The sequence below is a fragment of the Mastigoproctus giganteus genome, chromosome 8, assembly GCF_048544385.1.
Source record: "Mastigoproctus giganteus isolate SK-2022 chromosome 8, ASM4854438v1, whole genome shotgun sequence".
Classification (NCBI taxonomy): Eukaryota; Metazoa; Arthropoda; class Arachnida; order Uropygi; family Thelyphonidae; genus Mastigoproctus; species Mastigoproctus giganteus.
Window position 1 is genome coordinate 5,058,383 of NC_143582.1, and position 27,672 is coordinate 5,086,054.

Below are 27,672 nucleotides of genomic sequence, written 5' to 3' on the forward strand. Positions count from 1 at the left end.
CCGTCATTGCTTTAGCTCCATCTGTTGTTACTGATACGAGCTTAAATAATGGTAATTTAATTTTTTCAATAAAATGCTTGAATGAGTTAAAGATATCAAGACCTCTAGTTCTTTCTTTTAACGAACCCATACCCAGCAGTTCCTCTCTAGTGGCAGAATCATCGAAAACCATACGAATGAAAACGAGCAATGGAGCTGTATCACTAACATTCATCCAGTTGTAAAGAAAAGGACACACAATTAGCAATATCAGCATGTAATCTGTTTGCTCACATTTTTACTCATTTTTTCGATGCATCGCATCACAGTATTTCGAGATAATTGCAGATCTTGAAAGGGCACTTTTAATTTCATTTTTGTTCTTAAAATTTTCAAAAAGAGAATCTATTTTTTCTAAAAATGCGTCTTTGATGAATTGACCATCAAAAAATGGTTTGCATTTTTTTTGCAAGAAGATGACTCACTTTAAATGATGCTACAGTTACTGCTTTAGATTGTAAATTAGGTGCCATGAAGAAATTTTGTTGCGCGAATAATCTGGATTTAAGTTCTAATTTATTTTTTCTAAGGTCACTATTCAGAGGAAAATCCAATTGGTATTTACCATGGAGTGCATTGAAGTGATTTTCTAAGTTTCCTTTTTTGGGTAGAGCCACGGAAGCATTGCAAATCAAACAGCAACATTTTTCTTTCTTTCATAGTATTCATTACAAAAAAGTATTCTAGTTCCCACTCTTGATGAAAATGATACGTTTTACTCTTTTTCGTAGTATTCATTTTTAAATCAAAAGGTATTAAATTAACATATAAGTACTGTCCAGTATTAAACCAGCAAAAGCAATGTTTATCGATTAAAACACTTTAAGTTGCGAACCGGAAAAATATCTCTGAACAGCTAACGTAGGATAATTGATGAAGAGGATTCCTGAATGAGGAAGTTGTTTCCAAAATAACCAAACACACCATCGTTTATTGCTCTGTTTAGTTATATCCTTATAAGAATCAGTTTTGAATGCCTTTGTGATATTTCTCTAAGCTATTTCTGGAGGTCATGCCCATAAAACAATAAAAACAATTTGCCCTTTTTGGTTTATTGGGCTTTTCTGTTAGTGCAATCTAATTATAAATGGGTAGTAAACTCAATCTTATTGCATTTGCAATAATACCGATAGCTGGAATTCTGTGGTATTTTACGTTATTATGGTGAAATGTGTTTCTCCTTCAATCATGCAAAAAAAAAAAACAAAAATAAATTTTCAAAATCTGCTCTTCATTCTTATTTTTGAAGATAAATAAAAAAAATAACTCTCAGGTAGCGAAACCCACTGCACAATATAAAATTCTGGTAGTATACCTGACCGCGCAAATTGAGGGATGACTGTATATTTAAAATTCATCGTGAATGATCGAAATTAAAGCCATGATCGACTGGTAGATCATGATTGACTCGTTGGCCACCCCTGGAATACAGCAAAAACAACAAATCAAATTCTTATTCTTCAATTAAGATTACAAAACATTAAAAAATTAACAATTACAAAACAAAACCTAACATAACCAATTAATGAGAAGGATGAGTCTGGATAACTGATAATATTTGGTCCATATTTGGATACAATATTTGAAAATGCCAATCTCATGTCATCTTCTGGATCAAGTCTGGAATGCTGTTTTGTTTTTATAGCTGTTAATTTTGAGAAACAAACCTCACATAAATATGTAGACCTGAAAGGTAGCTATATTTGTATCGGCATTTTCGATAATTCTGGATACTCATCTCGAAGAGAAAGCCAAAATTTTTCACAAGTAGCCTTGAAACGAGCACGTAATTGCTTCGTCAGATGATAGGTCAATAAGATCTTCCTTTTTGCTCAATGGTCATTTCAGGACATGAAGAAATTTCAAAAGCAAAGGGATCATGAATCCAATACAACATTTTTTTCTGAAGATACATAATCGTATGGAAAAATTAGCATTAGCATAAGTAGAGGCATTTGATGCAAGAAAGAAAGCTTATGCAGCATCAGCCAAAAAAAAAAAAAAAAAACCACTTCCACTTCACCCCTCTGTTAGTTCGAAATACCTGTCCAGCTGAGCCTTAAACTTATTTAGGCTATCAACTTCCACGACAAGGGATGGAAGTCTGTTCCACCAACCAACCACCTGCTGGCTAAAGGCAAATTTCCGCACGTCTATCCTATATCTGTCTTTCCTCAATTTGAATTTATACCCTCTCAGGTGATTATTCTCAGCGAGAGGAAGAATCCCATCAGCATTGAGCATGCTCAAACCATTCAAGGCTTTATACACCTCTATCAGATCACCTCGCTGGTGCCTAGTCTCCAGACACTGTAGACGAGTACTTCTCTGTACTCGTTCCAGCAGCTCTACATCCTTCTTGAAATGAGGCCTCCAGACCTGTATATAGTACTCTAGGTGTGGCCTGACCATTGCCTTATACAAGAGAATAATCACCTCCTTATCCCTGCTAGAAAAATTCCTATATATCATTGACAATACACCATGAGCTACTCTTGCAGCCCATCTGCACTGCTCAGAGAACTTCATATCTGCCTGCACAACCACCCCCAAGTCCCTTTCATTCTCTACCACTGTCAGTGTAGTACGACAGAGTTGATACGTTGCTCTGGGGTTGCTGTTTCCCATGTGTAGTACTTTACATTTGTCAATGTTCAAGGCTCAAGGGGTAGAATTTTTTTCTACCTGGACTGTACTTGTTAACAGGAGAGATTGCTTCTACAGGGATGGGATACACTTAAATACAAAGGGTGCAAGAATATTTGCTGATGCTATCGAGGCAGTGTTAGGTGGGTCAGAAAACTGCTAGCTTGGGGGAAGACAAAGACCAATAGATTGACAGTAGCCACTGGCAGAGGTGAAAGAGATTCTTGCACTGCTTCTATTAGAATGAGCAGAAGCCTGAAAAACAAGATGCATGATATTTCAGAGACTGCTGGGAGCCATTGCGGTACAAGTAAACACATGGGTTGTGTTAGGGTAGCTAATAATAGAAACAGGTGCAGGTATACTTGCGTGTACACCAATGCTAGGAGTTTAGTAAATAAATTTGATGAATTTGAGGTATTGCTCAAAACATCAAAGGCAGATATTGTTGAGATATCAGAGACGTGGTGTCACACAGATATAAGGGATGCAGAACTGGAATTTGGAGAGTACAACGTCTATAGAAAGGATATAGACAGGATAGGAAGGGGGGAGGGGTTATGCTATTAGTTAAGAAACACATAAAAACCAAGGAAGTGAAGCCAGTCGACATCGCTGGACAGTGCAGTGTTGAGTCACTTTGGTGTGACATAAGCATTGGGAGATCAAAATTGAGAGTAGGAGTGTGCTATAGGCCTAATGACTCTGATGAGTATAATAAGAAACTGTACAGGGAAATAGAGTGGGCCAGTAAATCAGAGAGTCTTATAATGGGAGATTTTAATTTCCCAGATATTGACTGGAATTTGGGGGCTGGTCACTCACACACTGGCAGGGCTTTTGTGGATTTATTGGATGATTGTTTTCTACATCAGCATGTTCGGGAGGCAACTAGAGGGAGTAATACTCTTGATTTGATTATCAGCAGTGATTCTTCATGCATTAAGAATCTGCAGATAAATGAACCACTAGGTGGCAGTGATCACAGTGTGCTGAAGTGGGATTTACTCAAAGAGGTAACTACCATTAGGGGTAAAGGGAAGGGTTATTGCTTCCGTAAAGGCGACTACGATGGACTGAGACAGTATTAAAATTCTATACAGTGGGACCAACTGATGATGTTACCAACAGCAAATTCAAAATGGGAAGCATTCAAAGAACTTATCTTGGAAGCTACTAGGCTTTACATACCAACTAAGAAATATTGTTCAAGGTTTAGGCCAAAATGGATGTCAGATGAACTAATGAGGCATATGGCAGAGAAGAAAAATGCATGGGATACTTACAAATTAACACATGACACAGAAGCCTATGATAGATACAAGCTGATATGCAACCAAGTTACAAAGGAGGTTAGGCAGGCGAAGGCAGATTACGAGAAATCCTTGGCAAGGGATGCAAAGAAAAACAGCAAAGAGTTCTTTACTTATGTAAACTCTAGAAGGAAGGGGATGAATCAGATTGGTCCACTTGATATTGATGGGTTAACTGTTGATGATCCTGCTCAGGTAGCTAACAAACTAAATGAATATTTTGCATTGACATTCACACATGAGGAGTTATTCAGCGAGGGGAATGCCAGAGATGTATTCAACTCTAGCAGTAAGCTACAGAATCTTGAAATAACTGGGAGTAAAGTGGAGGAGAAACTGTTGAAGATAAACACAAAAAAGGCACCCGGGGTGGATGGAGTCTATCCAGTTATATTAAAGGAAGCAGCAAAGGAAGTAAGCAAACCCTTAGCCATAATTATGAGAGCTTCCTTGGACTCAGGGGAGGTACCCATAGACTGGAAATGTGCAAATGTGACCCCAATTCACAAAGGAGGATCAAAGGCTGACACAAGTAATTATTGACCTGTGAGCTTAACTTCTGTTCCAGGAAAATTAATGGAGGCACTGGTTAAAGAAGCACTGCAGGATCATTTAGACAAGACTTCAGTTATAGCTCGGACACAGCATGGTTTTTTGTTAAGGGGAAGTCTTGCCTGACCAATTTGATTGGATACTATGATGCAGTCACAAAAGAACTGGATGCAGGGAATAACTTTGATATATACTTGGACCTTAGAAAGGCTTTTGATACTGTTGCACATGGAAGACTGCTACACAAATTGGAGCAGTGTGACATTGGAGGCAAATTGCTGCTATGGATAAAGGGGTGGTTGAGGGGGAGAAGACAGAGAGTGGTAATCAATGGATACTGCTCATCGTGGACTAATGTTATTAGTGGAGTCCCTCAGGGCTCAGTGTTGGGTCCATTATTGTTTTCTGTATTTATAAATGATATTGCTGATGGTATATCAAGCTTAATGTCCAAGTTTGCAGACGATACAAAGGTAGGCAGGGTAGGTAGGCCACCCACCTAACAATGCTAATTCTTAATTAGCATTGTTAGGTGGGTGGCAATGACATCCTTAAATTGTAAAATGTCAATATTATTGCTATTAATAAAATCAGAAAAACATGGGAACATTTCAGTATTATTACGCTCAAATTCAGTTTTCCAAAGGTTAAGTTTATTTTTGAAAGATTCTTGAATATTAATATGTTTGTTCCCTGTCCTTGAAGACTTAAATTTATATCATTAAGTTGTTCATATACTGTGTATATCAACAAGGTAACTAAGTTTTCCAAGCCATTTTATAATTGTAAACAATTGAGCATGAAGCAAAACTTCATGTTTGAGGCCAAAAAGATGTCGCAACACTTTACCACTGGACAACCACCTCACTTTCATATATAAAAGAAGTGTTTCATAAGTGGATCCCATTTCATTACAAAGTATGGTGAAAAGTCTGCTATTTAAGCTCCTACCTTTAATAAAGTTTTGATCACACTTACTGCATCTTTCAAAACTTCGTGCAAATCAGTTTGCATTTCCTTTGCTTACTTCCCTATGTATAATGTAATGATTAAAAACTATATTTGGAGCAATTTCCTTTACTTTTAAACCTTTATTTTCTCCTGTTAATGCAGCCAAATCAGTACAAATCGCAACACAGTTGTTCCACGTTATTTTATTTGTTTGAAAGAAAATATTTATAACATCAAAAATCTTCTGGCCCATCGTTCGATGGGCCAGAAGATTCTTTCCAAAGCTTTGCAAAATAGAAAATCCTCTAAAATATCTCCCTCGTAGCAGTATCCAACATGTACAATAAGTTGAGCAAGGTTTGAAATATCTGCGGATTCATCTAACTGTATTGCAAAAATTGGACTTTCTCTCAATCGATTTAATAAATTGAATTTTATGTTGTTCGATAACTGTAATACACCTCAAAACTGTGTCTCTGGACAGAGGAATGGTTTTTAAATCATTGCTATACTTTTCTTCATGCATAATTGAAATAATTTTTATTGCAGCAAGGAGAATGCACCAAATTACGAAGCAGAATAAAAAGCTTGCATGCAACCAGGGCAGATGGAACACGGTAAGCCTGGTAAGCAGGGTATAGGGATGCCAACATCTGGGGGTGCCAAATTCAAAATTTTTATTATACAACTGCCAGTAAAATGCTATGCCTCTTGTGTGCCTTACTTTTTAATAATATTTAATAAAAGTATCTCAAGGGTGGCAAATACATTTCTGCCTAGGGGTGCCAAAAAACCTAGTGCCGCGCCTGCGTGCAACACACTTGCTATGTATATTTACTGCTACCGCACATTCGCACCTCTGGTCTGGCCTTTAGGCAATACAGTACAGACAATTTGAGGATTTGTGCTGTAGGAAACATGAATTAGGAGCTAAAGGGATTACCGTAAGGGATAAATTGAGTGTGCTTCTCAGTACTACTCAGCATTTGATTAGTACTGAGAAGTCAGTACTAGTCAGCTGCTTTTTTGTGTGTCCATAGCCAGTGAGGAAATTAAGGCATATTCTGACGTGATTGGCAGTAGGGTTCATTCGTATCTCAGACTTAGTTTGAATAGCAAAGTCTCTATACCTACAGTATTGAAAAAGTAATTTTAACAACAGGTTTTTAGCTTTTATGTACACAAAAAATTAATTTATTTAAAAATGTCCATGACCCCTTTAATTTATCCCACAATAAATTAAAAGGGTCATGGAAAAAATTTATGTCGCACCCCACAGTTTGCTCACCACTGGTATATAGGATTAACTGATATTTACAACAATGATTAAAAATAATATCTGAATATAAAAGTTAGAAAAGTGCTACAATAGATCTAAGACTAACAATTTTTTCAACAATTTGATTAGCCAGTAAACCAATGGTAATTCCAAATTTGCATGCTATAAAAATACCAGTGGTTATTTAGTAACTAGAACATCAGTGTTGCTAGGATGTGTCAAGCTTGTATGTTCATGGGAACATCCCCAAGGTCCATCCAATGATTAACATACAAATCAATCAGAGAGTAGATTTTCCAAACTAAGAACACACGGTGAATATTTAAGTAATGGAAAAAAATGTGAAGGTGTAAAAATTAACCAAAAGAGCCTCATTATAAGATAAATAAATGATTATATCTGTAAACAGGAGACACAATCTTGTATCTGCTGTTTACCGATGTTAAATTTTTCTTGCATTTATAATTGACCAATATTAACATCAATATTAATACTGATGAATATTAATATTGATACCAAGACATGATATTTTTTCAGCATTCATAAAACAAATCATGTTTCAGTATAATTTCTTATCAATTCACAGAATTCAAATACAAACAGCAACTGGGTTCAGTCAATAAGGAAAGTAAATAATATAAATAAGGTAAGAAAACACCTTTACACATATATAACAAATATTTTATTACCAAGTGTGGTAATAAATACTGTGATATAGTATTTATCAAAGAGATCAATTGCTTGCACACATCACAGCATTCCCAAAGAAATCCACAGTGGTGATGCCCTGTAATCAGAGCATCACCACTATTCATCATCGTCATTCACAAACTACAGACTCGATAAATGCTGTTTGAGAGGTCTGATGTTGTAGAAAACTGGGATGTGTGTGTGGAATGTTGCAATACCTTCTCCCATACTTGTTCCAAATTGCTGTTCACCATTCAGATTAGCACAAATGATGCACCAAATCTGAATGATGCACCAAAAGAATTCCATTTCTTGCTCATAACGTGTTCCCTATAGACGGCATCAAGTTGCTAATGAATCTGCATTGGAGAGTTACCTTTTCATGAAGAAAATATATCACACTTCCTACCTCTACATTTGTCTAACTCTCCAGGCTCATTGCCATTTTTGTTTGTTGCTACATGTGCATGTGCATGCAGACCTAACATCCTCTTCTTGCCTTTCAAATAAAGTAGTTATACTCCAACAACTGCTATTAAAATGCTATTCCTCTTGTGTGCCTTACTTTTGGAACATTCCTCATATATTTGTTACATGAGGTACTTTTAAAAATAACAAAGATTTTCTTTAGAAGATTGCAATATTCCACACCATTTCTAGTAAAAATTCCCCATTTCAATGAAGATGATGATAATATTAGAGAAATAAGCATTTAGAAATACTATTAATATTTGCATATAATTCTTAAACATTCAAACAGTAAATTATATATTTCAATTTAGATGGCTGATTAAAAAAAACCTAATTTTAAAAAGACCATCATAGTAATAATATAAATACCTTCTTGTGTAAATTTTCTTCAGAATTATGCTCCACACTATCAGTTATCCGCTGATGTTGGTGGAGCAATGGTCGGAATGTTAATGCGCATAACATTAATGTCCCCATCATCGCAGAGAGGATCTAGAAAAGAAAGAGGTGTACGAATTGGAAGTATATTAATATCACCAAGATTACAGGGAATTTAGTGTTTAATCTGCAAACCACCTTCAACCAAGGATTTCTTAGAGCACATTAAATTTTTAAATTTAATGAATTATTATTAAATATGTATAATGTGAAAAAAATATATAAACTAATAATATTATTAATGATGTGCTTAATAAATAAGCTGTGTTATCAGACTAAATTTGCTATTTCACAAATTTTAACTTGTGCATAAAATTTATATGTATATTATTATTATTATTATTATTATTATTATTAGCCATATGGTGCAAGGAAGCTTGAGGCTTTTGCTGCACCAGCCAAAAAAAAAAAAAAAAAAAAATTGAGTTACCCCTGAGAGAGAGAGAGAGAGAGAGAGAGAGAGAGAGAGAGAGAGAGAGAGAGAGAGAGAGAGAGAAGAGGGAGGGGGTCAGAAATAGAAGGGAATCACCAAGAAAGAGAAGCATGATGATATCCAGCTCAGGACCCTGGGTGTGCCAAGCCCATACTCACCAGATGTGAGCCCCTGGGGGTATTACACTATCTAACTTTGAGAAGAGAACTGCATATTGCTATGGAACATACTTTTAGGTAAAAATAAATTATCAAAAATGCATGAAAAAATGATTCCTTATTTTAGTTAGGGAAAAAAATTTGAAACACTGCCTGAAATTGCATCATTTTAATCATTCGTATTTTACTTCATTTGTATGAAATAAAAGTGTGCATTTTGAACATACCACAAAAAGAACTGATTTCTCTCATTAATCAGAAATGATAAAATTAATAATATAATAATCTCATTAATAATAAAATCAGAAATGTAATTTCCTCATTTGAAACTAATTCCTCTCAATGCACTTTGATGTGCTGAGAGTTAGTCACAACTGGGATGCAATCTCGGTACTGTTCTTCCTGAAATATGAAACATTAGGTTAGTTTCATATTTCAGGAAGTTTGTTCCTAGATAACATTCATTGTTCTTAAACAAGATTTACTGACTACAACTTGGATAAATTTTCTTTCATTGTAACTTAATATATTTGTGGCATATCATGCATCCAATAGTTTCTGACATATATTAGAGAAGAGCCTCTGGATAAAGAAGAGGTTAGCTTAATTTGTTCAGTTCTAAGAAAGTAATTAATCCGAATGCAACATTAGGTTCCTAAGTTTCTGAGAGTTTCAGATTAAACTGATAGTCATCTAGGGACTCACATCTGGTGAGTATGGGCTTGGCACACCCAGGGTCCTCAGCTGGATATCATCATTCTTCTCTTTCTTGGTGATTCCCTTCTACCTCTCTCTCTCTCTCTCTTGTGGTAATTCAAAAATTTTTTTTTTTTTTTGGCTGGTGCAGCATAAGCCTCAGGTTTCCTTGCACCATATGGATAATAATAATAAGGCATATGCAAGAAGTAACGACCATCCCGATCATCGTGTCAACCATTGGTATGGTGCCAAAGACCGCAGCAGCCTAGCAGCAATAGGTCTCTCAGATAACACCTACAAGGAACTCCAGAAAGTTTGTTTGTTTGTTATTTAGTTTTTAGGAGCATTAGCAACTAAGGCCATATTGCTCCGGGGATATGCGGTGGTCATTCCCTGACCTTTCTGCATCCTCCATATTTGGTGGTCATGGGCTCAAACCCCGGTCTAATCAAGAACTGTGTGCTACGCACTGCTGCTCCTGCCCACCTTGCTACGGAGGCGCCCTCCATAGCAAGGTGGGCAGGAGCTAACTCTCTGACTAGGATAGTCAGAGAGTTCCTCGACCAAACATCAGGGTGGTTGTAATGTCTGGAACACCAGACATTACAACCACCCTGTGTACTTGGTAGCAGTACCCGTCACGGAGTGGAATCCCCCAATTAGGGAGAAATAATATAAGAGCAGCAATAATAATAATTCCTAGGACAATTAATGAAAGTCCAAAACCATCTTGCAGCCAAAGTATTAATTTTCTAGCTGCTCCAAAAATTTAATGGAGAGCACTTATTTAATGTTACAATAAAGTTCTTTGTGAATTAAAATTTAAGCTCAGTTCAAATTATCATTTAGAAGTTCCACACATATGGAATTGAAAAATATATTTTACTATTGATGGTGAATATCTTTGTCAGCAATAAAAAAAAATATGTTTGTTTTGGTTTTTTTTAGCCTATCGGCTACTCCCACCCAGACAAACCTTCAAATGAGTGTCACTTACAAGCCAGTCCTTGGAGGGGGGGGGGACGGCCAGGGTCAGTTGGTCTGACACACCTCTGACTGAAAAGGGCCAACCCCCTCCCACCAGTTCTGGAAAGGAGGACCACGTGGACCAAACTTTCACCTGCACTAATTCCTTCCCCTCCCCAAACTCTGGGACTGACCTTATCCACTCGTTACTCATTTGAAGAAGTTGGAAATGAATAGAATTCTTAAAGGCCTCCCCCGAACAGGACTGTGGTTTACTTTTTAAGCTTAAGTGGTAGGGTTCCCCTTATGATATATTATGTTATTCAGCATGCATAAAATTCAAACATGCCCATGTCATACAAACATAATTTATGATAAAGATTGCATCTAGTGCTATTTGAATTGTTCACAATAACCAGATTAATTGATGTGTCGAGGAATCTACAAAACAGCCAACCCACATCCAAAAAGTTCCTCTAATGAAGTTTTTTTATAAATGAAGCAAATATACATAACTCTAAAAAAATTTACTTCACATTAGTGTCCTTGTCAAAGATGCTGTCAAAAGTTATATTTGTGGAACTAGTTTTTATTTGTTCAGACACCTAATGAGCAGTTAAAGAGCTTCAGTTAATAAACTATGTTCTCGACTGGGTTTTATTATAGGACTTGCTAACAGCTTTCCTGAATTAACTTTGGAACATTTATGTGTCACTTCACATCTCAAATATGCAGAGTTTATATAAAATCCATTTCCCTACAAAACTTTGTTACTTTTTAACTTTAATCATGATTTTGAATTAGCCATTTTCATGAGTTAATCCCATCAAGAGATAAATAAGTACATACAGTACACACATACAGTAATAACTTATTATTGCAGTATGTGTGTATGTCATTATATATCTCTTGACAAATTATTTTTCAATTGTCAGTTTTATATGTAATCGTGTAATACCTATTGCTGATACAAAAAACACATTTTTAGTAATTTTTTGTATTTTAGAATTAATTTATTTTATAAATTTAATGTATATATATATATATATAATATGTAAATATAATATCAAAAGAAGGTAGTTAATGAATTTTAAAAATTTATCTATTAAACCTGAGACAGCATTGTCGATAGAGTTTGAGATTATTATGAGATTAATCAATAATTTTGAAAATAAAAAAGTCAGGAGCATAAACTTCCAGTAGAAAGTCATTGCCGGAGTATAAATGAGAACATATGAACAAAAAGCCTCGTTCAGCAGACATTGTCCATTATTTCCAAAGTATGTTAAATTAAGGTTTGTTAAACCAAGGCTAGTTTACTATATTTATGTGTGGTTAGTGGCTGAAAGAATTTCCTCATTTATTCTTCTCCCGGCCTCTAAAGATAATATTAATATAACGAACTACTTAAAAGGAAATCCTTTTCCTCCTCCTTAAGGAAATGATGGCTTATGAAGCAAAAAAAAAAAGTGACCAAAGTAGGTTTAGCATGCAAAAATGACATCAGGCTACTGTTATTTTTTACTGTAGTAGTAAACTTATGTACTTTAAACTTATTCTTCACTATACATGAAGAAAGGAGTTGCTGGTATTCTTGGAGTCAGCCATGCTAAAACTAGAAAGCCTGCAGAAGAAAGACTCACAGCTTTGTTCTTTTTAGAAAGTAAATGCATTCACTTACTGCAATTTAGCATTTATCACACAGATATTTTTATTTTTATCACTTTCAACATCCTCAGATGAGGATGTTGAAAGTGATAAAAATTAAGACCTCTGCAGATGTAGAGGTCTTAATTTTGGGCCCTGTAAATACAAATTCATAGAGTACTCATTTTATTGCATAAAAAGAGGTTATATGGATTTTTTAACATTGTACAATAACAGATATTGGTGAAAATTTGAATTTTACTAACCTGTAATGTCACAGATAATTCTACAGTATCCAACAGATAACGAAGCAACAAAGGCATCACCATAGTGAACACAGAACTTCCAGCAGTGACAATTCCATTTACCAACCCCAAGCGACGATGGAAATAATGACCCAGTATAACAAGGGATGGTGTATAGGCAAGCGAAGCCCCTGACCCTAACAACACTCCATAAGTCAAGTATAGTAATTCCAGTCTAGTAACAACAAATGAGCTTACAAACATTCCAGTGGTAGCAATGAAGCCTCCCAGAAATGATGTCTTTCGAACCCCCAACTTGTCTGTGAGGATACTTGCTACAGGAGATAGAAGGAATGTCATACCAATAGATACAGAGCCTACCCATGCTGTAAAGAAAAAAAAAAATTCTGTATATAATGAATCACACTTGCTCCATGATAAATACACAAATTTATTCTGTACACTTATAAATACAATATGGTATTTCAAAACACTTGCACTTCCTTGTTCCTTTAAATAAGAGTAGTAAATTAAAAGTTATTATAAAATTAAAAGTTACTAGTCAAATAAAGATCAATGAGACATCGTGCAGTACAAAGTGACCAGAAAGTCACTGTAAAGGTTCCCTTTATCTCTGGATTCATTGTGTCCATGTTGGTTCAAACAGGACTGTTTGCATAACTAGGTCCTTTGTAAGCATATTTTGTGGCATCTGGGGTATAATTAATACCAGTGAGGGCTGTTCCTACAGCAGCTGTTAAGTGTTATACAAATTATGCAACAATTTTCCAATAATAAACCTCCACAAGGCATTATAAAGTATGATAAAGATAAGACATAGACAGGTAGTATTGATGAAAATATGGAGAGCTTTGAGCCTCCATATTTGAGCCTCCACATCAAGTTCTTTAGCTTATTGCTAAAGAACTTGATGTGGAAACTATAAAGATCAGTCGTGTGTTCGGGCCACAATGGGCAGCTTGTACCTTGCGGATGGCAATTGCAAGTTGGAGGAATTATCCTGCTTTGTGCAAACATTTTGAACCAGAAGTTAAATATTCTCAACTATTAAACCAACTTTTCAATCTGGAATTTCTTAACCATTTAGCACTAGTGATCGACATCCTGCAGGAGCTCTCTTACCTTTCAGAAGCTTTGCAAAGTCGCAGAATCACTATAGTAAAAGCAGATAAATTAATTATTCTAACTATCAATGCTATCGCTAATTTGAAAAATTCTGAAGGAAATTATGAAGCTAAAATTCAGAGCATTTTGACGTGGAAAGAATTTGAAGGAATAAAAATCGAAAGTAAGAACACATTTAAAAAATTACCTCATGACAAGTTATTAATGCAACAGAGTAATTTTAAATTAAATAAAGAAAATAATGACAATATTGATGATGAGGAATTGAAAGAAATTTTAAACATGTGCTACTCGGAATCGTGGAATATGAAAGAACTTTTGTCTCCATGGCAAGACGATGAAAAACAAATAAGATATTTAAGTTTTCTGATAAAATATGAAATAAACATTAATGATTTTAAAGATTTTGTCGAAGACAGTTTATCTTTAAAATTGAATGAAATGCCTTCTTCAATTAAGAAAGCCATAGGTCACGTCTAGTGAGTATGAGCTTGGCACACCCAGTCCTGAGCTGGATATCATCATTCTTCTCTTCTTTGTGATTCCCTTCTACTTTTGACTCTCTCTCAGGGTAACTCAGGAATTTTTTTTTTTTTTTTGGCTGGTGCAGCATAAGCCTCAGACTTCCTTGCACCATGTAGCTAATAATAATAATATCTTTGAAACCATTGCGATTAGCAGTGCTGAAGCAGAGCGAGCTTTCAGCATAATGAATAATATTGTGACAATTAAACAAGTTGCAGATTATGATGACCATACATCTAAATGGAAAACCACTGCTTCAATTCGATCCAGATCGTTACATCAAATCATTCCTTCTGTAATCATCACTTAGCTATTGAGCAAAGCAGAAGATCGACAACAGATATTAATAAAGAAGTAAATACTATATGGAAATTTTTAGAATAAATTTTCCTTGAATATTTGTATAATAAATGTGTTGGGTCCATTATTGTTTTCTGTATTTATAAATGATATTGATGATGGTATATCGGGCTTAATGTCCAAGTTTGCAGACGATACAAAGGTTGGCAGGGTTGTCAAGGACACTACTGACACTATGCTGCTGCAACAGGATCTGGAAAGGTTGAGCAGATGGGCTGAGAGGTGGCAAATGAAGTTTAACATTGACAAATGTAAAGTACTACACATGGGAAACAGCAACCCCAGAGCAACGTATCAACTCTGTGGTACTACACTGACAGTGGTAGAGAATGAAAGGGACTTGGGGGTGGTTGTGCCGGCAGATATGAAGTTCTCTGAGCAGTGCAGACGGGCTGCAAGAGTAGCTCATGGAGTATTGTCAATGATATACAGGAATTTTTCCAGCAGGGATAAGGAGGTGATTATTCCATTGTATAAGGCGATGGTCAGGCCACACCTAGAGTACTGTATACAGGTCTGGAGGCCTCATTTCAAGAAGGATGTAGAGCTGCTGGAACGAGTACAGAGAAGGGCAACAAGATTAGTGAATGGAACAAAGGGGTGCTCTTACGAAGAAAGGCTTAAGTTTTGCAAATTACAGTGTCTGGAGACTAGGCACCAGCGAGGTGATCTGATAGAGGTGTATAAAGCCTTGAATGGTTTAAGCATGCTCAATGCTGATGGGATTCTTCCTCTAGCTCAGAAAAATCACCTGAGAGGGCATAAATTCAAATTGAGGAAAGACAGATGTAGGATAGACGTGCGGAAATTTGCCTTTAGCCAGCGGGTGGTTGGTTGGTGGAACAGACTTCCATCCCTTGTGGTGGAGGTTGATAGCCTAAATAAGTTTAAGGCTCAGCTGGACAGGTATTTTGAACGAACAGAGGGGTGAAGTGGAAGTGGGTTTTTTTTTTTTTTTTTTTTTGGCTGATGCTGCATAAGCTTGCTTTCTTGCATCAAATGCCTCTACTAATGCTAATGCTAATGCTAATAATTTTTTTCATGTTAATCTGTGATTTTTGTGTACCTTTTCTAGACGAGTTGGTTTTTTATGTATTTGTTTTTATATTGTAGAATGTTTGTGATAGTTTTTGTTATTTGTAATATGGGAAAATTTCATGTTATTTTTTATTCTCAATATTAAAATTTTATCATGAAAAAAATGTATCCATTATATTTCCCTAGTTGTTAAAAAAAAAAAAAACAACGAATAAAAAAGTGGCACGTGTGCCAAGCACCTGCTGATGATTCATGATTGAAACATAGTTTACAATCAAACAATCCAAATACCTGTACACTTGTTAACAAAGGAGGATATGAGCATTACACAGTGTTGGCTGAACATAGGAATGCACTTGCTTCTATAAGAGTATCATAAAGGTGAGTGTGGGCTTGGCACACCCAGGGTCCTGAGCTGGATATCATCATTCTTCTCTTTCTTGGTGATTCCCTTCTATTTCTCACTCTCACTCTCTCTCTCTCTCACAGGGTAACTTGAGAATTTTTTTTGGCTGGTGCAGCATAAGCCTCGGGCTTCCTTGCACCATATGGCTAATAATAATAATAATAATAATTCAGAATTTTCTGTGTTTATTCTTAACAAATTAATAAACAACAAATTCCATGAGGATTTTATTAATTGATGTAGTTTTCAGAGAAAGATTATCAAGATCAGTGTGAGGAATTTCAGATCATTAGCATAACATAAAGTATTATCATGCCTGGACCCAACAAGTAGGGAGACCAGTACCGTAAACAAGAACCTATATAAGACATTGCCCTGTGAAACTCCTACAGAGATACATCGTATGTATGTTGTTCTGTGGACAGTAGGCTATTTTATTTTGAAAAGAGTACTGTGAGAAACTGCAAAATATCTCCCTTAATCTGGTAGTGAAATAAAAGTAGTTTTATCACTACAAGAACTTTTATAGAGTTGAGAACAGCTTCAAGGTCTTTCAGCCTTTAAATCTCAAGTTGAGCTTATTGCCAAGCTAATCTTGAGATATGAGGCCAAGGAGATAAAGCTGGTAATAGCTGGAAGATTAAACACAGTGAATCTATGGGGGAGCAGGTAGTGAATTGGAGGAGGCTAATGTGGAAGCACTTGTTTAGTTAGAACAAGAAAGAGCACCATCTCAAGAAGTTTCAGAAGACTTGAGGCATTAGCCAATAATGCTTGATGAAGAGTAGAAGATTGGATTTTTCCTAATCTCATATTATAGTTATTATTATTTATATATAGCACATTACTAAGGCCATACTGCACTTCTAGATATGAAATTAGCACTCAATGCCCAAAAATTATAAATTGAATCAACACTGAAAATAGCCTTGCAGTACAAACAATCAACAAAAGTTTCTTAAAACTTGCAGCTTTAAAGAACACTAACTTTTTTGACTGACATTCATTGTGGAATTTTTAAAAATTTCTATGAAAATTTAAAAAATTCCTGATATTCTGATTTCTGGCCTCCAATAAGCAAAATGGCGTTATAACACCAGGGAATGAGAGTCATCTACCACATAGTCTTGCCTGGCAAAAGCACACCCCCAACGTGTACGTATGTTGGTTCACATCTGGGTAATCATCTGCTAATGCTAAATAACAAATGCACGGCATACATTAATTAACTTGTACATTCTTAAACTTATGGTACTTTCATTAAATATTTTTTATTCTTTCAATATTTGAAGAATTTCTCTCATAGTTCTACCTATTATGCTTTTATCAGAATCATTGATTTCTGTTATGGGACAAATATGGTAATGCTTCTTAGGTGATTTAAAAAGTTTGACCGGCTTCTGTTTCTCACTTCTTATTCCATTCCCCTATAATCTAGTCCATCATCTTTCAGGATTGAGGACTGGATTATTAATTTGATTCCAACTGGATGAACTTCTGGGCATGTTCTGTGGCAGCAAACTTAGTGAGAGCTGTAGTTTCATCATGAGGTGTCATGTTCACATGAACATCATTTGCACATGCTATTCCAAATTTTACCATTGTTTGTGTATTTCACCACATGCACAAAAATGACGGATTATTTTCAAGGCAGAATGTCCTTCCACACTCTAATACAATGCAGTTATTAAGTTAAATATATAAAGTATTTAAGGGCAAAGGCCTCATGCTACGAGGTAGAATGACTAATATGTAGGTTAGTGCAAATGCATCATTTTGCATCATAACCAAAACAATGCCAATTTAATTAATTAATTTAACTACTGTGGTAGATGTTATGTTAAAATGATGCATTTGCACTAAACTACATATTAGTTAAATATATCATCATGTGATGAATAACAGTGTTGAATCCGGAGGGGTGAGTTTCACCCCCCAGTGAAAAATAGTAATTTTTATTTTAAAAAACACGTTGTTGTTGTTGTTGTGTTTAACGACACATAGGCTGCTAGGGCCATATTTAAAAAAACACGAAATCAATACATTTGTCAAATAAACACAACATGAAAAATCACATCAATTAAGTGTGGTACTTGTTAGGTGGTAGATGGCGAAAATAAATCACTAAAATTCAAGACATAAAAATTTCAAAATAATTAAATGGCAATATTTCTGGCTGCACAAATTGTAACTAAAAGCCACTATTTCAAGTGTCCACATTTTCATTTTATGGTTTTCAGGTTCCCTTTATTTTCACACAAACCATCTCTTAATACTGTTTCACACAAACGGTCTACTTGTGACTAATTCTATGTTTGTATATCGCAAACAAGATTGCAGATCGCGAATAGGTTCGCCTGAATTGGTTCCTGACAGATGCTATTGTATTTGTAATTATAAAGTGTCTCGCAGCTTTCAGGGGAGTCTACTGCAGCCACTAAGTCAATTGTCAGCAGTTTCATTTTATGGTTTTCACATTCCCTTTTTCGTTTTTTTCACAGCAAGAGTCTACTTGTGGCTAATTCTTCCTTTGTATACCGCAAACAAGACAGTTTGATCACAGCCTATAAACAACACATTATTATATATGCATCTGTACTGCAAGATTGCATGAAGATAAGCTGAGGGCCCGAATGAGTTATCGGAAAAATTAATTAAGTGATTGATACATATGCAAAGAAAAAGCAAAGAAGAATAACATTATTACAATACAGTACTTGCATGTTTGATTATAATTTGTATATATTTCTTTTTTTTTTGCAAATTTTAATTGGTGATTTTCATATTATTAAACTGTGATTATTGTCAGTAATATGGTTTTTGTGAACTGACTATTAGTACATATACATATACAACATATACATATGTTGTATATGTATATGTTAAATAAAAAATAATAATAAAAAAATATACTACATGTGCCCCCGAAGTTTACATCTCCCCCCGGTGCATGTACCCCCAAAGTTTACATTTCATTTCATTATTGTTTTCTGTATTTATTAATGATATTGATGATAGTATATCAAGCTTAATGTCTAAGTTTGCAGACGATACAAAGGTTTGCAGGGTTGTTAATGACACTAATGACAGTATGCTACTGCAACAGGATCTAGAAAAGTTGAGCAGATGGGCTGAGAGGTGGCAACTGAAGTTTAACAGTGACAAATGTAAAGTATTGCATATGGGAAGCAGTAACCCCAGAGTAACATATCAACTGTGTGGTACTACACTGGCAGGGTAGAGAATGAAAAGGAACTGGGGGTAATTGTGCAGTCAGATATGAAGTTTTCTGAGCAGTGCAGATGGTCTGCTCATGGCATCTTGTCAATGATATATAGGAATTTTTCTAGCAGGGATAAGGAAGTGATTATCCATTTGTATAAGGCAATGGTCAGGCCACACCTTGAGTACTGTATACAGGTCTGGAAGCCTCATTTTAAGTAAGGATGTAGAGCTGCTGGAACGAGTACTGAGAAGGGAAACAAGATTAGTGAATGGAACAAATGAAGAAAGGCATAAATTTTGCAAATTAGTGTCTGGAGACTAGGCACCTGTAAGGTGATCTGATTGAGGTGCATAAAGCCTTGAATGGTTTGAGCATGCTATGTGCTGATGGGATTCTTCCTCTTGCTCAGAATAATCAGCTGAGAGGGCATAAATTCAAACTGAGGAAAGACATTTGTAGGGCAGATGTGTGGAAGTTTGCCTTTAGCCAGCAGGTGGTTGATTGCTGGAATAAACTTCCATCTGTCGTTGTAGACGTTGACAACTTCAAGGCAGAACTAGACAAACATTTGGAGCAAATGAATGGGTGAAATGGGAAGGTTTTTTTTTTTTTTTTTTTGGCTGATGCTGTATAAGCTTGCTTTCTTGCATCATATGCCTTTACTAATGCTATCCTTCCTCCCATCCCAGTGCAAATGCTCTGGATTCAACACTGATAACAAATCATCATGCAGGCAACATCGTGATTCTGCACAATGAAAGGAAGAGAAGGTAGGACCTGAAAGAGAAAATTTGTCAATTTAATAGGGTAACAAAAGAACTGTTTTAATAATAGATTTCTGTGCACTGTGATAAGTTATTTGCCAACCTCTGTTTTAAACTATGACTTAATTTGGTCCAAAACTGGAAATAAGAAATCTGTTCAAATAAAGAGCTATAGTAAAAATTAAGTAATTATGTTTTTTAAAGTATCTTTCCCTAATAAATAATTATATAACAGTGTATCTACACTGATACACCATAGTTTACCCATAAATTTCAACATAGTGTAAAGACATTGTTTTAATTGTATCTCATATTGTGGGTGCCTTTACAACGAGATAGCTGGTATTGCACTACTTCAAATAAATAATGCTTCTCTAGTAGAGAAGACTACTGTTATTTAATTTCAGTGAATACCACCACCCAGAAGATCATTTCAAAGCTAGTGGGCTTCATCAACAGTGGGTGAGCAGGTACCCTGGTAATGCAACCTGCCATCACTGTTGCAAAGTTATTTCCACAATATGAGAGATGCAAAATGGTGTAAGTAATAATAATGTATTAGAAGAAGAAATGCACAAGGCATAATTTTTTTATGGGTTTAGGTAATTAACTATATAATATCGGTGTAATAATTTAATAATGTAATAGTTACCCATAAATTTAAACTATGTAGTGTAAAGGCATCGTTTTAATTGTATCTACACCAATATTATATAGTTAATTACCTAAACCTATAAGAAATTATGCCTTGTGCATTTAGCATTAGAATAGGCATATGATGCAATATGATTTATTTAGGCTATCAACTTCCACAACAAGGGATGGAAGTCAGTTCCACCAGCCAACTACCCGCTGGCTAAAGGCAAATTTCCGCACATCTGTCCTACATCTGTCTTTCCTCAATTTGAATTTATGCCCTCTCAGGTGATTATTCTGAGCAAGAGGAAGAATCCCATCAGCATTGAGCATGTTCAAACCATTCAAGGCTTTATACACCTCTGTTAGATCACCTCGCTGGTGCCTAGTCTCCAGACACTGTAATTTGCAAAACTTAAGCCTTTCTTCGTAAGAGCAACCCTTTGTTCCATTCACTAATCTTGTTGCCCTTCTCTGTACTCATTCCAGCAGCTCTACATCCTTCTTGAAATGAGGCCTCCAGACCTGTATACAGTACTCAAGGTGTGGCCTGACCATTGCCTTATACAAGGGAATAATCACCTCCTTATCCCTGAAAGAAAAATTCCTGTATATCATTGACAAGACACCATGAGCTATTCTTGCAGCCCGTCTGCACTGCTCAGAGGATTAGAAGATTTCATCTTCTAATATATTACTTACACCATTTGGCATCTCTCATATTGTGGAAATAACTTTGCAACTGTGATAGCAGGTTGCATTACCAGGGTGGCACCTCCGTGAGCAGGTACAACAGTGCATAGCACACGTTTCTTGACTAGACTGGGGTTCAAGTCCGTGACCACCAAATACAGAAGATGCAGAAAAGTCAGGGAATGAAAAGTCACCGCATATCCCCAGAGCAACATGGCCTTAGTTGCTAATGCTCCTAAAAACCAACAAACAACATTACCAGGGTACCTGCCCACCCACTGATAATGAAGCCCACTTGCTTCAAAACAAGTCTGAGTGGTGGTACCAATGAAAATAAATAACAGTAGTCTTCTCTACTAGATTGTTGGGTTTTATTGGCACATTAGCAACTAAGACTATAATGCACTCTCTACTAGAGAAGCATTATTTAATTGAAGTAGTGCAATACCAGCTATCTTGTGAAGGCACCAACAATATGAGATACAATTAAAACGATGCCTTTACAATACATATGTAGTTCAAATTTATGAGTACACTATGGTGTATCTAGCATTAGCATTAGTAGAGGCATTTGATGCAAGAAAGCAAGCTTATGCAGCATCAGCAAAAAAAAAAAAAAAACCCACTTCCACTTCACCCCTCTGTTCGTTCAAAATACCTGTCCAGCTGAGCCTTAAACTTATTTAGGCTATCAACCTCCACTACAAGGGATGGAAGTCTGTTCCACCAACCAACCACCTGCTGGCTAAAGGCAAATTTCCGCACGTCTATCCTACACTGATATTATATAGTTAATTACCTAAACCCATAAGAAATTATGTCTTGTGCAGTTTATCTTCTAATACCTAATAAATAATATTTAGCTGTTCATTTATATATATATATATATATATATAAATAATATTTAACTGTTAATTTATTAATTTTAGTTAGAAAACAATCTAAAAAAGTATATTTCATATGAAAAACTTTCAGGATTACTTTCACCCTGTCCCACCACAATCATCCATGGAGCGGATATTAAAAGGTGGCAATTTGTGATAGTACCGCAGAATTGTATCACGATGTTACATCATGTGATGATCAGTTCCTAATTGGTTTTAAAAGAATTACCACCGAGTAGTAACATAATCTGGTTAATGCTGCCCAACAATGTGCCAGTGCATTCCTACTTTAATTCCCAACGGTTTCTTTGTCAAGAAGCAGTTACTGAGATCAAACTCCATATAGGCTCAGTGGTTCGCGATAAAAATATCGCGCTGAAAGGCATTCGAGAGTGAAAAAAAGGTTGGGAATTGCTGGTTTATTTGAACAGGGCGGGCTCTATGGTATTTATAATCTTTAGCAGAGTCCACTTTGGAGGTAGCTGTAGCCCTGGGCCCAAGCTGTGATAGGGGGCGCCAAAATTTATACAGTTTATATATTCAATCAATCTAGGTAAAATTTATTGCATGTACGCAAAAGCCAAATAAGCCACGGATTGAGGCTTACCTCTCAGAGGAGTTTTGCCGTTTTATTTTGTTAAATTCAAAAATTTATAATGATATATTTTACTGCATCTTTAACTTTGCCTAAATGTAAAGCTCATAGCATCTACGTCCAGTTCCAATCTAGTATCTACAAACTATGCCTAGCTCGTTTCCCCGAGAGTGTTTTATAAGTCATGGTTCTGGCATTTATTTTATTTTATATTTGCGTTATTGGCTGTAAGAATATTATTAATTTTGAAACCAAACAAACATAATTATTTAAAGGTATGTATAAAATTCTATAAACCTTTTCTCATAAGAACTGTTACAACTGAACCGTTTATCTTAAAATACAATTTCCATAACAATATTATTTTTTTAGTTTAAGAGAGCTTTTCGATTCTCACAAATTTGAATTAAAATATTTAAATATAAATATTAAATGAAGTTTCTAAGAATCAGTTCTGTGACAGTAGATTAACACATTGTTCTTTACATAAAGTGGCTTAGTCAAATCGCCAAATACACACTCGTTACTCCACGTATAGAAAGTTCACTGACTGCACTCTGTTCAGTGGTGTCCCAGCATTTTGTCAACAAATGTCTAACTAAGTACACAGTTTTTGTAGTCCTAAAAGAAATAAACAGTGTTTTCTGGCATACAGGAAAGGGGATTTGTTAACACTTCGATCTCGGAATCAGCCTGAAGAACGTTGCGACTGTTGATTACGGTGGACGGCTCGCCATATGTTGTATATCGCGCTAAGTCAATTCTGAAACGTATCACTCATTATTCAAGTCAAATAGAAGATATACTCTGTTCAAAGTTCTGTTTATAAGATTTAATGAGATAAGATCACAAAACTGTTTAAATAACTATGGAGGATATTGCCAAGTCTCTCTTATACTAACACTGCACCCATACAGTATTAAATTGCACAATTTTAACACTACCCATGCAGAATTTAAGGGATACCATCTAAATCAGTAATTAGCCTTTTTGGCATATGTGGTTATATCGGACATGATATTTAAAGTGTTTTCTCTAAAAAATAAAATTATTATTATCCCTAATATTTGCGATGTGGGCCGCCCAAGGAGTATTTAAAATAATGGCGGGAGGGAAAGTTAAACTACCGATTTACTAACATGTTTCACCTGTTATAATTTGTTTTTTCAGGGTTTCACTCAGTGTTTGAAATGAAAAATTTTACGAAGCGGATCGCTTTAATAAATTATCTTATTTTTAATAATCAAGTATGCACATGGCATTATTAATGCGTATGACGAATAAGTACTCAGTTTCGGTACGCTGCGGCCCTTTCTGAGCCCTTCCCCCTGATGTTGATTCTTCAGGCGATTAATTAAGTCTGTAGTTGGTGATTGTGTATGTTTCTGTTAATTAAATCCCTGCTGGAAGCCTCTGTTTGGGGACAGAAGTTCATTTTAATAAAGAAATATATTATAAAAATATATAACAAAAATCATAACTTGTAGTTATATGCATCCAAAGTTTGGAGTCTGCCAACTCATCCTATTTGACCATATCTTTTCCAACCCTAGTGGAATGCTCAATATCAGAGCCGGAACTAGGCAATCCCGGGGGCTCACATCTGGTGAGTATGGGCTTGGCAAACCCAGGGTCCTGAGCTGGATATCATCATTCTTCTCTTTCTTGGTGATTCCTTTGTACTTTCTCTCTCTCTCTCTCTCTCTCTCTCTCGGGGTAACTCGGGATTTTTTTTTTTTTTTTTGGCTGGTGCAGCATAAGCCTCAGGCTTCCTTGTACCATATGGCTAATAATAATAATAATAATAATAATAATAATCCTACGCCTGGGGTAAAAGTGTTATAAGTACGCCCCCATTATATGTAGATAGTCAATCTTTCAGTAGCGTAGTTAGGGTCGTCGACGCCCGGGGTAAACATGTCGCCCCTGATTGTGATAGATGATTCCTTCAGTTTGCGCCCCTGACGCTCGGTGGGTTCAGAGGGGGGGTAATCTCCCTTTGCATTCCCCCTTGCTACACCTCTGCGATCTTTATGAATTTATAAAAATTAATATTATTATTATTATTAGCTATATGTTGCAAGGAAGCCTGAGTCTTATGCTGCACCAGCAAAAAAAAAAAAAAAAAATTGAGTTATCATGTGTGAGAGAGAGACAGAGTGAGAAGTAGAAGGAAATTTAAATAATACAATGAATATAATAAAACAAAAATATCAAAGAAAAAGAAACTTACAAATATTCATTTATATCTACAGAGAATTTAATTCTATATAAACTACAAGAAACGTACACAGCTACAAATAAATTACAAAACCAGATAGTTTGTTTATATATCTAGTATATAGTATGAATCAGAGCTGTAATACTCAATATGTTCTACGTTGATAATAATATTAGTAAAAATAATAAGAGGAGTTTACCTCAATATAGTACGTAGAACACTTCCGTATGATACCCTCCAGAAATTAAAACGGAAAAAACGAAAAAATCGACAACTTACCGGTACATTGGAGTAAATTATAAATAATTAAATAATCAATTTAAAACAATTAAAAATCAAATTAACGCAATTAAAAGAATCTAACGAAAATATTCAAAACGATTTTCCTTCCTGAAGCTGACAACAATAGGGGCCGCCGTAGCCTAGTGGTCAGGCGCGCGGGTGCATAAGTACACGTGCCTTGAGTGACCGGGGTTCAAGCCCGTGACTACTGAATACGGTGCTGTTTCTTGTATTCTGTCTATCTTGTGAACTCCTCTGACCGTTTGGTCGTCCCGGAGTATAAACAGAAAATTTATTATTTATTATTAATTTTCATTCCTGTGATCACGACATACGGTCGAAAAGCGTTGCAGGAAGGAAAATCGTTTTGAATATTTTCGTTAGATTCTTTTAATTGCGTTAATTTGATTTTTAATTGTTTTAAATTGATTTGAATTGTGTTAAATTGATTATTTAATTATTTATAATTTACTCCAATGTACCGGTAAGTTGTCGGTTTTTTCCATTTTAATTTCTGGAGGGTATCATACGGAAGTGTTCTACGTACTATATTGAGGTAAACTCCTCTTATTATTTTTACTAATATATCTAGTATAAAATCATAGAAACAAAATATTTCGAAATATAATACTATTAACATTATAACATAAAGTAAAAATATACAATAAAGATGTATTATTTTAATCGAATTTTTCTCGCTTTGAAGGACGTTTCACAAGAAGCTACTGTTACAGGCAGGGTAAGAAAAATTCATAGCGCTATTTCTATATTTATATAAGATTCTATTAGACAATACTCATAAAACGAATTGGAGAAGTTGTAAAGGGATTTTATATCCTGATTTTTCAAATATTTGTTGAAATATCAACAGATATTTGAAAAATTTTGTTTGTCCTCCAGTGCTAACCACTGGAGGACAGACCAAAAAGCTCAGAGGTGTGACGTCACAAAACGGGCTATACTTTATAGAAGTTTGTAATTGGATTTTTCTGTTATTTTCGAAAAAATAAAAATTTTTAATTTTTTTCACTCTCACAAAAATATCTTAAGTAGCACGTACAAAGATAATGCAGTATTTCTTTTAATAAATTTTTTATTTTCATTTTAAACTAAGAACACAAGTTGATCACAAGCTATTATTCGTGTCGGGAATACGCCTTAATCTTTTGACTGGCTATAAAAAGCAGTTGACTGGCATGACTTCTCGATATGTGGTATAGGTGGCTGCATACGTCTTACGTTCCACTTACATTGTGGAACGGTAATCCCTTTAACCCTTAATTGGCGCTTTCTAATTGCTTAAATTGCCTAAAGGTCAAAAGTGGAAGCAAAGCATACACAGTTAAGTCTCTCGTAATCCGTCCGTTATATGGAAATTTTCTTCATTCTACAGAAACTTTTAAATGTAATTACCAAAAGGAATTCAAAAAATTCTCTATAAAGAAGTTCGTTAAATACAGGTCTGACTGTAATTAAATCAAAAATGAAGCAATTTTAAAATATATAACTGGTCGGACGTGCCCTTAAAATGCTGCACCTGGGACGGATTCCCCGCTCTCCCCACCCTAGTTCTGGCTCTGCTCAATATAAAAATAAGCCGCATTTCAATAAACCAGCAGACATTAGATTCCCTGACTGGAATCAGTATACTGGGAATTTCAGACGAATATACAGACTGAAAGAATCTATCAAGGTGTGCTCCCCCGTGGGCTACAATTATGTCTAAAAGTGATAATTATTTCTGTCAGTGAGGTAATAATTCTCTGGAAAGCTTAAATATATGACAGCCTAATGCGATTCACACCCAAAATTATGCTGAATATAATCAGATATACTTGATGGCTCGAATTCAGACAAGACAGTAGGTGCTGCGGCAGTCGTTGCTTTCACTGTTCCTACTTCTCTACCAACAGAGTTCAGCAATTTTTCTGCAAAACATTTTGCCATCTGCCTAGTTCTTAATCACCTAGATTCTCAAACCAGAGCGCAGCATATCATCTATACCGATTCTTTAAGCTCTATCAACTCAATGCAAATACCATCCCTTGCTGAAACAAATAAGATCTAAACTGATCCATCTACAAGACGAACAACAAACAGTGGTATTCTGCTGGATCCCAGATTTTGGAACACTTGGAAATGAAAACTCAGATCAAGCAGCAAAATAACCAATAAATTCAAATATGATTGATAGGAAGATTCCAGTGCAAGGCTGCAAAACCATTATACGGAAAATGTACTTCTCCCAATGAAAAAATATATGGCAGGAAACCACAATAAACTTATAGAAATTAAGACTCAACCATCCTTCTGGACCTCTGGCACCAGGAAAGTAAGAAAACAAGAAGTGGCTCTTGTAAGAGCACGCA

At 35.5% G+C, this 27,672-nt stretch overlaps 1 protein-coding gene across 1 annotated transcript in view; it reads right to left on the minus strand.

The window, feature by feature from the left end:
* The window catches only part of LOC150081218 (monocarboxylate transporter 10-like), a 139,926-nt gene that overhangs the window by 57,779 nt on the left and 54,475 nt on the right, over positions 1-27,672 (minus strand). Inside the window, exons 2-3 of the mRNA XM_090379410.1 lie at positions 12,549-12,913; positions 8,311-8,433 (exon numbers count right to left, since the gene is read on the minus strand). Of these exons, the coding sequence (XP_090235536.1) occupies positions 8,311-8,433; positions 12,549-12,913 (488 nt within the window). The remainder of the gene's footprint in view (positions 1-8,310; positions 8,434-12,548; positions 12,914-27,672) is intronic.